We start from the raw sequence: 13,438 nt of genomic DNA, 5'->3' as shown, positions 1-13,438 counted from the left end.
TTGTACAGCTTTGATTCAGATTGAAAAAGGCAACATTTTCTTTTTTTATAATTAATTGATCATTCGTGCTTCTATTATTAGAGTTTGCTCCATCTTTAATTTTCTAGTTTTCTGTAAACCCAAGTCACCATATTTTTTTGTTAGAAAACATTACCTAAGAATCATCCATCCCCCCGCCTTTTTAATCTTGCTTCTTAGGGTCAGCCAGGACCACCAGGGCCACAGGGTCGTATTGGACCCCTGGGGCCACCAGGACCCATTGGAATTCCAGGAGAGAAAGGGATGAGAGGTGACAGTGGCCTTCCTGGAGCAGCAGGTGACAAGGGTGATAAGGTAAGCCTCTTCGTAAGTGAAAGATTGATATTAAACACTCATCAGAATTGCTATGCCAGATTTTTTAATAATCACGAGTAGTACCTATTTGAACCTTAGAAAAATCAGGTCTAAACTCCTCTTCAATATTCAATCCTCATTCCTAACCCCTTTCCAGAGGAGCATGCCTTTCTGGACCTTTTCTAGGCACGTAAATACATGAGTTTACCCAGTGAGGAGTGGTTTTCTTTATGGCTTTTTAAAAAAACCTAACTGATACTATATGTATCATGCAGAGCCATTTTTTTTACTCAACCATATGGCTTGGAGATCATTCCGTATCAGTTTATGTAGATTGAATTTACTCCTTTAAAAACACTCTATGATATGCCATAATATGGATAAAACTATAGTTTATTCCCTGTTGATGAGAATTTGAGATCCTAGTCTAACTTCGTGTAGTGCAAGTGTGCAAAAACAGTCCTGTAAATTACCTGTGTTTACATTTAAGAGTTTGTTTCTCTAGGATAAATAGAGTCTGAGAAGTTGAATTTCCGGTTATAGGGTATTGAATGTATTCTTTGAACTAATATTGCCAATGTTGGCTTCCTAAGTACAAAAAGAAAAGCACAAATGGTTGATTTCCAAATGTTGGCATTTGAGCTCCTTAATATAAAGATAGATGACAATGACTGATAAGGTTTTTTTCTTAAAACAAGTTATTAATTATTAATGTTTTTAAGTAAACTAACCTGTTAATCTAATAATTTTGTAGCTTTTATATCTTTGTTTTATTTTCTGGGATTTTAGGGTCCAACCGGTGTTCCTGGATTCCCAGGTTTGGATGGGATACCTGTAAGTATCCTTAAATTTTCTCCATTTTTTTTAAAGAAGGGAGAGACACTCATCAAAGCCCTTAAAATCACATGTTCTGTATATATATAAAATATATTTATATGATATATATTATATATAATATATATGGTAGACTCTTCTTTATTTTCTTATTTTAGTAAATGGAAGAGTGCTTGCATTTCAATTTCGTGTAATAACTCTGAGACCAAAACATTTTACTTGAAGAACAAGGTTTTCAAAAAGATTGGAAAAAAGCATTCCAAAATATGAGCTCGTATACTTGTCAGGTCAAGTACAATGTTCTGGAAATAAATTTATACTCATCACAAAAGTTTGTATTTGCTGGTGAGTCCTAATGGTGGGAGTGGGCTTAAACCTCTCATTGCTGATACGAAAACTAGAGGAAAGAAGGAAAAGGTATTTGGCAGGGTTTATAATTCATTAGAGTCTTTCTAAGGATTTCAAGGAAGATTTCCTCCCTAATTTCTGAAAATACTCCAGACTAAATTAATTTAAATTGGGGTATATGAAAATAGATTTATTTATTTTTACTATGCTACATAGTTCTTGCGGGTGGGGAAGGAAGTTTCACAAAACTGAACGACATGTGAGTCACAGTTGCCATAATTTGGGGACCCATATTGCAGAAGCTTTTTGTTATGGTATTCTTGCAAAAATGCTTCACCTATAATTTTGTTTCTTGTAGGGGCACCCAGGGCCTCCTGGATCCAGAGGCAAATCTGGCATAGATGGCTACAATGGCTCAAGAGGTGCTCCAGGGTTTCCAGGAGAAAGAGGAGCTCTTGGCTCACAAGGCTCCCCAGTAAGACAGCCACAGTTCATCCTAGTGGGAATCTTAAGTGAAAAGGCCCTCCAGTGGGAACAGGCTGGATGTGTTCAAGAAACAGAGCTATTACAAGTGTACTGGGAGCCTGGTGAACAAATGCGGGTGACCGGAGGATGAGGACAGAGAGTTGGGCAGGATTTAGAAGACACGGGGCCTTGTAGACTATGGAAGGAAGCTGGGTTTTCTTTTCCATGCCATGGGAATGCACTGGATGGTTTGTTTTTTTTTTTTTTATAAATTTATTTATTTTATTTATTTTCATTTTTGGCTGTGTTGGGTCTCCGTTGTTTCACGCGGGCTTTCTCTAGTTGCGGTGAGCGGGGGCTACTCTTCCTTGTGGTGCATGAGCTCCTCATTGCGGTGGCTTCTTTTGTTGCTGAGCACGGGCTCTAGGCGCATGGGCTTCAGTAGTTGTGGCACGCAGGCTCAGTAGTTGTGGCTCACGGACTCTAGAGCACAGGTTCAGTAGCTGTGGCATGGGCTTAGTTGCTCTGCGGCATGTGGGATCTTCCCGGACCAGGGATCGAACCCGTGTCCCTTGCATCGTCAGGCAGATTCTTAACCACTGCACCACCAGGGAAGCCCTGGATGGTTTTAAGGAAGGAAGAAATATGATCTGACTGATGTTCTATCACGATGCTCCTGGCGGCCATACAGAGAATGGATAATAGGGGAAGGGAGGCCACTTAGCAAATCTTAGGTTGTTTATCATTCAGGGTTCACTGCAGATACATAAACCCCTCTAGGTATTTCAAGCCGAGAGGAATTTAATACCAGGAATTTGGCACTTATTATAATGGTTGGAGGATTGAAACTCCAGGGTCACTATGGGACTACTGATTTCAAGGGCTCACATGACTTAGCTGAGATTCAGAAGTCAGAAGCGTCTCTTGCACCTCAACCACTGGCCGCTCTTCTGAAGGTCGAGACACCAGCAAACACTCAAGTTTCTAACTTCCTGCTTGGCAGCATCAGCAGTACCCGAAGAGGATGTCTTCCTCAATTCTGCCTCCCAGATCTCATAAGTACATCTCCCAGGTGGAACCTACTTCACACGCAGCTGCAAAGCAGTCTGGGAAATGTAGTTTTTAGCTTTCTAGCTCCTGTAATGCAAGAAGATAAATGGAAGAGATTTGGAATGGAGGTCCAGAAACAGCTGACAATATCCAACACTTAAGATAACTTTACAGCTCTTAGTTTTTTATTTTTCCTTCAAAAATTTGGACTTTTATTTAAACATAACTTCAGCAAGAACTACCCTTTCCTCTACCACTTATATCCCCTTTCTCTCTCTTTCTTTTCCTTTTTTCTCACTTAAATAAAGACTAGAGATAATTTACTCTTTCAAAGCTGATTTTCTGTGACTGTTTTTCAGCCTTTCCATTTCTTTAATTATCATTTCCTGAGATTCCTTCTAAAAGGTTTCCTCATCACCACCACAGTCATCTTGCTTTCTTCTGTGAGTTTTCCTTTTGTTCCAGATCGTAGTAGAAGCGATTGATCTGAACACAAAACTCAAAAAGGAATTTCCATATTCACGTTTTTCTTGTGGTACCAAGTAACAACCAACTCCCATTGTTAAGCTCCTCAGCCACTCTTTATTTTCAAACTCAGCCCCCTTGGGGGCTCAGGTGCAGTCTGGTGAATGCACGTCTCTTAAGATCTTCAAATTGGATCATGCCTCTTTCTACTGCGCATCCATGAACATTCAGGAGAGCTGGGTTCTCGATTTTAGCTTGAACACAGCATGTAGTACTGACCACAGTACTGAAGTTTGTCATAATGATCTCTTTGCAAAACAATTTTCTTTCCCTTGACCCGTTTCTTATATGGGCGGTGCTCACTTTGCACACAGTGTGAGATGTTAAGAATGGCATGCAATCTGAAGGCACACAAAGCAGCCTTTACATCCAATGGGAAAATTACTATCGTTCCATGACCTTTAAGATATTTTGTTAAAACATCATAAATTTATAGAGAAAAAATTTTAAACTAATATTTATTTAGTACATTGTAATCTAAAGCATTAGAAACATTGAAAATTAAAGGGGTTTCTTTCTTTTGTAAAAACTTACCAAGGCAGTTTGAACTGTGCTTGCTGTCTTCTGGTCCCATAACTTAGGACATGAAGTGACTGTGTTTTCTATGCTTTGGTGAATGTCATACTCTTCTCTAAGCTTGGACCAGCTTCCAGTGAAATATCTCTGAGAGTTTCTTTAACGTGAAATTCTTCTGCCTGTGTCACTCCCTCTGGCACATCTTCATCCTTTTGGTCACAACCACTTGCCTCTTTTATGTTGATAAGTTTGCCTTCCTAAGTCCCTCTGGCTTGAATGACAGCAGTGACAACATTCCCACAATATATATTCCTTCCCTAATTCCACTTACATTCTATCTGAATTTCACCTCCACTGTTAGCATTTTTCATTTCCTCACTTCATTTTCATCTTTCTTGGCAATCCTCTCTTTCAATGATTTGTTTTTATGAAATGTCCTTTGGGTTTATCACTGGGAGACAAGGGGCAACACAGCTACATACTTTGTTGTCTGTGTGTGAACTAACAGCTGTTAGTGACCAGTCACTGATAGACTTTGAAAGGAGTGATATGCTCAGCTGGTGATCATGATTCACATGTTACTTATGTAGTGATTTGCGGACCAATGAGCCAGCAGTGATGTTTGTACTTTATGCAGTGACTCAGTTAATTAATACACAGTGCTAACTGAAATTTGAACCAGTTGGTTGGAGGACTGGTGTGATGTAACTTATTTGTGGAACTGAAACTCACACGTATTGGGACTGTGTGAAGCAACAATTGCTTGTGTAGGCAAATCTGATTTCTCAAGGAAAGCGTTGATGTAATTTACCACAAAACTGTTTAGTATCTCCCATTGGAAGCGAAGTCAAGCACCCTCCTGAGAGGGATTAACTTTGAAATCTGCATGTCCTTCACAGGAACTTGATACATGAAGATGGTAGAATTTTCATGTGGTAACCAAGTTAAGGTGTATTAAGATATTAAGTAGGATATTAAGATATTAAGTAGGAAAACTTTGGGGAGAAAGTACATCGGGGTATTTCATTCACTTTTAAAAATTACTCTAAGTAAACAAGCTTGCAGCTATGTATAAAAACCTTCTAAAAGGAACATGTTTTTTTTTTTAAAGTTAATCTTACAACAGATAACTAGGCTCTGTTTTGAATACAAATACTTAAATGGATAAAATAATTTTTTTGCTATTTCTAGGGCATAAATTATTAACTGACAAGTGCAAAATTGTTTACTTATAAGTATAATACAAGTATTATGTGCATTATGTTGTGAAGAAAAGTGCAATTTTCCTGCTGAATAATTAGTAAACAGCTATAAATGTATTAGTATTGTATATAACCTATATAAATATATTACATATTTATAATATATATAAATATTTGTAATATATTTATAAATATATTAGTAGATATTCTGTCTTAGGAGATTCCTCAATAGATCTTAACCAAATATTAAATAAGTATATATGACAACCTTAGGATGGTAATAATAATGAAAATAAAGAAATCTCCACTAGTGAAATATGATTATAATGGTAATTTTATTGGTGAGTAATATTTCATTTGCAAAAGAAAATACAGAAATAGTAATATGCTCTTTTCCTCTCTTAAAGTGAATATTTTATTTTCAGGGCCTTCTTGGGAAAAAAGGAGAAAAAGGAAATTCAGTGTTCATTTTAGGTGTCATTAAAGGTATTCAGGTAAGCTTTACAATCAGGGTGGGTTTAAAACAATGTTTTTCTATATAAGTAAATCCATGCAGAAAACACATGGACTGAGATTTCCTTTAAAATGTCTCTGAGGACACTGGTTTTGAGCATTACCCTGACCCTCAGGGACGGCGCATACTTCTTGTGTGAAGGCACTTGGCTTTAGCTTGTCTGGCTGCAAAATTCCCCTCCCTCCCTATGATTCTCTCAGAGTTGCAATGAATACATTTACTTCAGGGTTTCTCAGCCTCGGCACTGTTGACATTTTGGGCCAGTTAATCATTTGTCATGGAGGCTGACCTGTGTACTGTAGGATGTTGAACAGTTTCCCTGGCGTCTACCCATTAGATGCCAGTAACACACCCCTGACCGCCCATGCACACACCCAAACAATATCTCCAGACATTACCATATGTCTCCTGGGGGAAAAATCACTTCCAGCTGAGAATCATTAATTACTTTGTAGTTAAAATATTGTGATATTAATACTTACCATTCATGATGATAGAAGTCACCACTATTGAACTTGAAAATTGTAGAAACCTGAGAGCACTATCCTTAGCAAATGAAATGCTTTTGTGTTTTTCACAGAGAATGATGTACAAATATTCAGAAATAAACTCTTGAATGACCACCGCATCTCTCTAATCTGAGTAGCCATGGATAAGCAGAAGATCGCTAGATATGATAAGCTCAAGAGGAGAGATACAGTACATTTTCAAGACATGGTCATTTCTCTTAAGGAAAGATATTCTGCAATAACTAGATAAAAGTAGTCCTAGATTGCCTGTATCAGATTCCAAGTTCTGTGCCACCTGGAGTGGGCACACCTGCGTGGTGATCCCTTAAGTGAGCTTACAGTATTTGTTTAGAGCCTCTGTGCCTATTCTTACTTGTTAGACAGGAAGCACTGTGCTTCTATTTATAGCTTAAATGATACATTCATAAACTTAGCATCAAAAATAGGGTCATTCTAGGAACCAGTATGATGTATTGGAAGGAGTGAACTGACCCTTACCTACTACTGTGACTTTAAGCAACCCCCTTAACCTCTCTGAGCCTCATTTTCCTTATTTGTGAAAGAAAATTAATATCTACCCTGCCTTCCTCTCAGTGCTGATGATCTGTTATAATAATTTATACTGCAGTGTACTGTAAAATATAATGTACAGTACAATCTTAGTTATGGTGAGTATTCTTTGGTAATTGTGCAAGAAAGAACAAGCGAGACAGAAAGGGAGATGAATATAGACAATTCCTCATCTTAAAGAGAAACAGAGGATCCCTAATAAAAGTGGCATGCAGATTAGTAGCCTTGGAGAAACAATGGTTTTAAGAGCCTATATCCACTTCATACCCATTTGGATGATTATTATTAAAAAAAGAAAAAGAAAAACAAAATAACGTGTTAGTAATTATGTGGAAGAGTTGGAACCCTTGTGCATTGCTGGTGGGAATGTAAAATGGTGTAGCTGCTGTGGAAAATGGTAGGGTGATTGCTCAAAAACTTAAACGTGTAATTACCCTATGACCCAGCTATTCTACTTCTAGATATGTTCTCCCAAAAATGAAGGCAGGGACTCAAACAGATATTTGTACACCCATATTCATAGCAGCATATTCACAATAGCCAAAAGGTAGAAGCAACCCAAGTGTCTACCTACTGATGAATGGATGAACAGAGTGTAGTACATACACACGTACAACACAATATTATTCAGCCTTAAAAAGTCAGGGAATTCTAAAGCATGCTACAACATGGTTGAACCCTGAGGTCATTATGCTGAGTGTAATAAGCTGGTCACAAAGGGACAAAAAATGTGTGATTCCACTTAGATGAGGTCCCTAGGGTAGTCACATTCATAGAGACAGAAAGTAGATGGTGCTTGCCAGGGGCTGGGGAAGGGGGGATGAGGGGCTAGTATTTAATGGATACAGGGTTTCCATGAGGAAATGAAAAAGTTTGGACAATGGAAGCACAACATGCTTGCACAACATGATGAATGTATTTAATGCCACCGAACCGTACACTTAAAAAAGGTTAAAATGTTAAAATTTATCATATGTATATTTTGCGGTATATTTTACATTTTGAAAAAAAAAAAAAGAGTCTGTATTCAAGAGAACATACACCCCTTGATCCTTTAAAGTGAGTAGAGTCTCAGGGCAGAGTCACAAAGCGGTAGATGTGCATGGAGGCCGGAGGCAGAGAGGGTTTCCACACGAATTCCCTTTACATCTGCTCCGGGGTGATAACAAGGTGTTAATTAAGGGAGGAAAGGTCTGCCAATCAGATGACAGACAGTTAAACTGATGAAATGGGACCACTGGATCGAGAATTTAGAGCTTTTTTTTTTCTTTAGAACATTTTAAACTGAGAGATGAAAGCTCATCTTGATTCCATGTCCTCCTGACTCCAGCAATCTTTCCCTGGTTTCAGCTGAGTAGAAGTAGAATTCAGGGCTTAAGAATGGAGACAGAAAAGCACCTCCATAGAGCCCTTCCACAGCTGTCTGTTCAACACTGAAAAACTGAACAAACTGCACAGACAGTCCAAATAAGTCCTGTGTGTGTGTTTTTACTTTTATGTTGTGTGTTTTAGGGAAATGGTGTTGCTCTTCTAATGCAATGTACTGATACTATTGCAGGGTGACAGAGGGGACCCAGGACCTCCCGGCTTACCAGTAAGTCTCCTGGGCAGGCCGTGTGCTTCTGTTTGCTCCTCAAATAGCCTATGGTCTCCACTAGTTTGCATCTCAGCAGGACCGGCTACCTAACTTGCAGGGCCCACCTGGTGCAAAATGAAAATGTAGGTCTCTTGTTCAAAAATTATTACAAATTTCAAGATGCTGACAGCAGAGCATTAAATCAAGCATGAGGCCCTATGTGACTGCACAGGTCACAGGCCCACAGAGCCGTCCTTGAATCTCAGCAAGCTCCAGCTTACCTTTCTCTTCTATCTTGCAATGATCATTTGGTATTGCTTGGGTAGCTATAGTCGCTTAATATTTAAGAAGATAATTCCACTAAGAAACTACCTAAATAATATATGTCCAGTGAAAATGATTTTGCTTGCTGAATCAGTAATTGTGTATTATGTTTAATATTTTGCCCTATCTTCATGTTCCTGGAATTTGTGATTCAATTATTATATTTGTCTTTCCAATTCATCAATATTCACAAGATTAAAACTGAAAGCAATTTTGCCTCCTAATGGTTCACCTATAATTTTGTTTGGTAACTTCTAGCTGTTGACAGGATTACTTTCCCAGGTTGGTTTTTCCTTACTACTCCGGAAGCTCAGTCTACATAAGCAATGAGATACCTTGGTGTCACTGTTAAAATAAATACCAATTCATTCTCTAGGAGAGAGTAATGCCATTGCACACTCTCAAATCATTTGACATGGGCAGAGTGAGTGGGAGAACCGAGCCCCTTTCTCCATACTTCTAGAACTGCCCAACTATAACCTTTCCTTGTGAATTTGTGTGTTATTATGCTGTAACTTAACATGTTGCAGAAAATTGTTTATGGCTGAATTGCCTTGATCTTGAATTGGGGACATTTCTATTCACACTGGTCTTACAGGGCACGTTGAAAGGATATATTAGAGTATAACTACATTAATATTTTAATTTATTTAATGCTAGGTGATATTAATATTGTAAAAGCATTTTGATGTATGTTAAATTTATAACATATATGGAATTTAGGAGTAACAGGGTTTCTTTGTTCTCTACTTTTGCTACTACAAGATTTATTTGTGAATAAGTAGATTGACCTCTGGGTCTTAACTGAATCCCAAACGTAGGAGTTAGTCACACCCACCAGAGTGCTACCGCCTGCCAGCTCGGTGCCCTTTTCCCAGCTGTGTCAGGGCTACTGTCCAAGAAGACGCAGCAGGGCGGGTGTACTTTATCCACCTGGGATTGCAGGCAGCTCTCCCATGAACGATGATTATGGTTTTCGGTAACGGATTCACTGATTTTTCTCGTGTTTAGGGCTCAAGGGGAGCGAGAGGGCCAGCAGGCCCAGTGGGATACCCGGGAGAGCCAGGGTTAGCAGTAAGTACAGCACTGCTGAGTCTGTCTCTCTAAAAGCCTGATACTTAAATAAAGCAAAAGAAAGCAGAATTGCCGTCTTGGGCAATTCAGGCAGAGATGGGTTCTTTTCGAGATTATCACCTGATGAATCAGCCAACACGCACCATTATGAGCCTGAGTCCCTCCTGAAGCACAGGTCCCTGGAGGTGGGGGGCAGGAGGGGGTTGGGTGGGACAAGCAGCCCAGCCGTGGTAGGAAGTCCATCATGTGTGTTTCAAAATTAAGTGTTTCCTAAAGAGGAGCTTGGGACAACCAATAAGGGCACAGTCTGATCTCCATCACTGATAACTGATTTGTGTGTTTTTGCTGTTGATTTAGGGACCTCCAGGCCCTCCTGGGAGTCCAGGGTTGAAGGTAGGCGGCCATGAGTAAGATACGCAAATGAAGTCCGTGTACAATGAGATAAGTGACCACTAATATTTGTCAGAATCATGTCTTCCCTCTTTTTAGAATTCCCAAAGTATTTAATAAATACACTTCAACAAATTGCTTAACCAGAAGTCTTATTACTTGTGATTACTTTTTAATATTCCAAAGCAATTAGTTTCCTTTTTCTTTTCTTTTCCAGGGTAATCCTGGCGTGGGAGTAAAGGGGCAAATGGGAGACCCGGTAAGAACTCCCTTTTGCATGGAGGAGCAGACGTTAAAATGTATGGGCTACCCGAGTCGAGGAGACAGTTCTGATTACCGCTTAACTTGTGTTCATTCTCTCGTCACTGCCCAGCTTTATGGCTGAGAATTTGTCTTTGCTGAATTATTATGACACAATTACCCTTGACTATAAAATGACAGTTCTGACAAAACCTAACAGTAAATTCAATTTAATTTATATAACACACTTCCCCCTAGCTCAAAGACATGGAATATTTCTGATAATATAATCTGGAGTAACAATTTGTTTAATTACGGATTTGTTTAGCTTAACTTGCCAAATTTCATCAGAGTCCTAAACGTCACACATAAATTAAAATATGAATAACTGTGACCCAAAGCATTGAGCAACACACCGTCCACCCCTCACACCCATAGTCCTTTCTGCTGAAACACAAAACTAAGTAAGGATAAACTTTAGACAAGTGCTTTAAGGTGGCAGCTCATCTGGAAACAATCTGAATGCTTAAGAGTTGGTGAGGGGCTCTTTCAACAACTGTGGGTAAATAGATATTGAGCATCTACCCTCTGCCAGGCTAGGATTGGTGCTTGGTGTGGGAATTTAGCGAGACAGACCTGATCTCCACTCTCATGGAGTTCCAATGTGGTTGGGAAATTTCTGGTACAGCCATTTAACACGCTTGCCAAAAATATATTGGAAGACGTCATGATGTGGGGAAATTCCAGGTTCTAGTACTTATTGGGCTGGCCAAAAAGTGCCTTCGGTTTTAAGTAAAAATAAAAGACACATTTTTCATTTTCACCAAGAACGTTATTGAACGTATTCACCCTTTTGTACCACTACCTTCTGCCATTTTTCAGGCAACTTCATCATTCCATCTTCTCAAAACTTTTTGTCTTTTTGAGCAAAGAACTGTTCCAGGTGCCTTTTACAGTCTTCCAGGGAATTGAAATTTTTTCCATTAAGAGAATTTTGTAAAGACCAAAATAAATGGAAATCCAAAGGTGCAATGTCTGCTGAATACGACGGGTGAATCAGAACTTCCCAACCAAGCTGTAACAGTTTTTGCCTGGTCATCAAAGAAACATGCGGTCTTGCATTATCCTGATGGAAGATTATGCATTTTCTGTTGACTAATTCTGGACACTTTTCGTCGAGTGCCACTTTCAGTTGGTCTGATTGGGAGAAGTACTTGTTGGAATTAACTGTTTGGTTTTCCGGAAGGAGCTCATAATAGCGGACTCCCTTCCAATCCAACCATATACACAACATCACCTTTGGATGAAGACCAGACTTTGGTGTGGTTGGTGGTGGTTCATTTCGCTTGCCCCACGAGCTCTTCCATTCCACACTGTTGTACAGTATCCACTTTTCATTGCCCGTCACAATTTGTTTTAAAAACAGAACTATTTCATTACGTTTCAGTAGAGAATCACATGTGGAAATATGGTCAAGAAAGTCTTTTTCACTTACGTGGAACCCAAACATCAAAGCGATTCACATAACCAAGGCTGGTGCAAAAGATTTTCAGTGCTTGATGTGGATATTTTGAGTATGTCGGCCATCTCCTGCGTGGTATAATGTTGATTGTTCTCAATTATTGTGTCAATTTGATCGTATCAACTTCAGTTGGTCTACCCGACCATGGAGCATCATCCAGTGAGAAATCTCCAGCACGAAACTTCGCAAACCACTTTTGACACGTTCGATCAGTCACAGCACCTTCTCCATATACTGCACAAATCTTTTTGTGTGTTTCGGTTGCGTTTTTACCTTTTAAAGCATAATATGCCGAAAATGTTGCTTTTTTTCTTCCATCTTCAATATTAAAATGGCTACACAAAAATTCACCAATTTTGATGTCTTTTTTTACATGCATGCTGATATGACACCTGTCACGTACAATCTAACAAAATTGTTTCAAATGAAGTTAAAGACAACTAAGTGCTACTAGAGCCATCTTATGGAAAAAACTGAATGAACCTTTTGGCCCACCCAATATGATAGGAAAATGTGCAAAAAATAGTGTTGTAAAATGTATTAAATGATTTAAAATTTTAATAAAATATAAAAATATAAATATATTCTACATTTAAATTATGTTTATTATTGTATAGTGTTACTTTCATTATAATATATATATTTTTTATTGGGGTATAGTTGCTTTACAGTGTTGTGTTACTTTCTGCTGTACAGCAAAGTGAATCAGCTATAGGTATACATATATTCCCTCTTTTTTGGATTTCCTTCCCATTTAGGTCACCACAGAGCATTGAGTAGAATTCCTCATGCTATATAGCAGGTTCTCATTAGTTATCTATTTTATACATATTAGTTTATATATGTCAATTCTAAACTCCCAATTCATCCCATCCCCCTCTTCCCCCCTTGGTGTCCATACATTTGTTCTCCACATCTGTGTCTCTATTTCTGCCTTGCAAACAGGTTCATCTGTACCATTTTTCTGGATTCCACATATATGCGTTAATGTATGGTGTTTGTTTTTCTCTTTCTGACTTACTTCACTCTGTATGACAGTCTCTAGGTCCATCCACATCTCTACAAATGACCCAATATCATTCCTTTTTATGGCTGAGTAATATTCCATTGTGTATATGTACCACATCTTCTTTATCCATTAATCTGTTGATGGGCCTTTAGGTTGCTTCCGTGACCTGGCTATTGTAAATAGTGCTGCAATGAACATTGGGGTGCATGTGTCTTTTTGAATAAAAGTCTTCTATTAGAGTTTTAAATTATGTTTAACACACCATTTAGTCATGCACACATGCATATTATGCACATATGTGTATATGTAGACATATGTATACATGTGTGTATACACAGTTATATACCCACACATACATGCAAGCACACACACACCACAAAGAACTGTACCAAAGTTTTAATAGAGATTACCTCTGGTTGGTAGGATTATGGATCACT

At 38.6% G+C, this 13,438-nt stretch overlaps 1 protein-coding gene across 1 annotated transcript in view; it reads left to right on the top strand.

The window, feature by feature from the left end:
- COL4A4 (collagen type IV alpha 4 chain) overlaps positions 1-13,438 on the top strand; it is a 135,706-nt gene that overhangs the window by 45,860 nt on the left and 76,408 nt on the right. Inside the window, exons 5-12 of the mRNA XM_059928837.1 lie at positions 199-333; positions 1,123-1,167; positions 1,874-1,990; positions 5,699-5,767; positions 8,425-8,460; positions 9,778-9,840; positions 10,198-10,233; positions 10,448-10,489. Coding sequence (XP_059784820.1) covers positions 199-333; positions 1,123-1,167; positions 1,874-1,990; positions 5,699-5,767; positions 8,425-8,460; positions 9,778-9,840; positions 10,198-10,233; positions 10,448-10,489 — 543 coding nt within the window. The remainder of the gene's footprint in view (positions 1-198; positions 334-1,122; positions 1,168-1,873; positions 1,991-5,698; positions 5,768-8,424; positions 8,461-9,777; positions 9,841-10,197; positions 10,234-10,447; positions 10,490-13,438) is intronic.

Source organism: Balaenoptera ricei, chromosome 7, assembly GCF_028023285.1.
Source record: "Balaenoptera ricei isolate mBalRic1 chromosome 7, mBalRic1.hap2, whole genome shotgun sequence".
NCBI classification, from domain to species: Eukaryota; Metazoa; Chordata; class Mammalia; order Artiodactyla; family Balaenopteridae; genus Balaenoptera; species Balaenoptera ricei.
The sequence above is the reverse complement of the archived record's forward strand: the minus strand, read 5'-3'. Positions and strand labels throughout refer to the sequence as shown.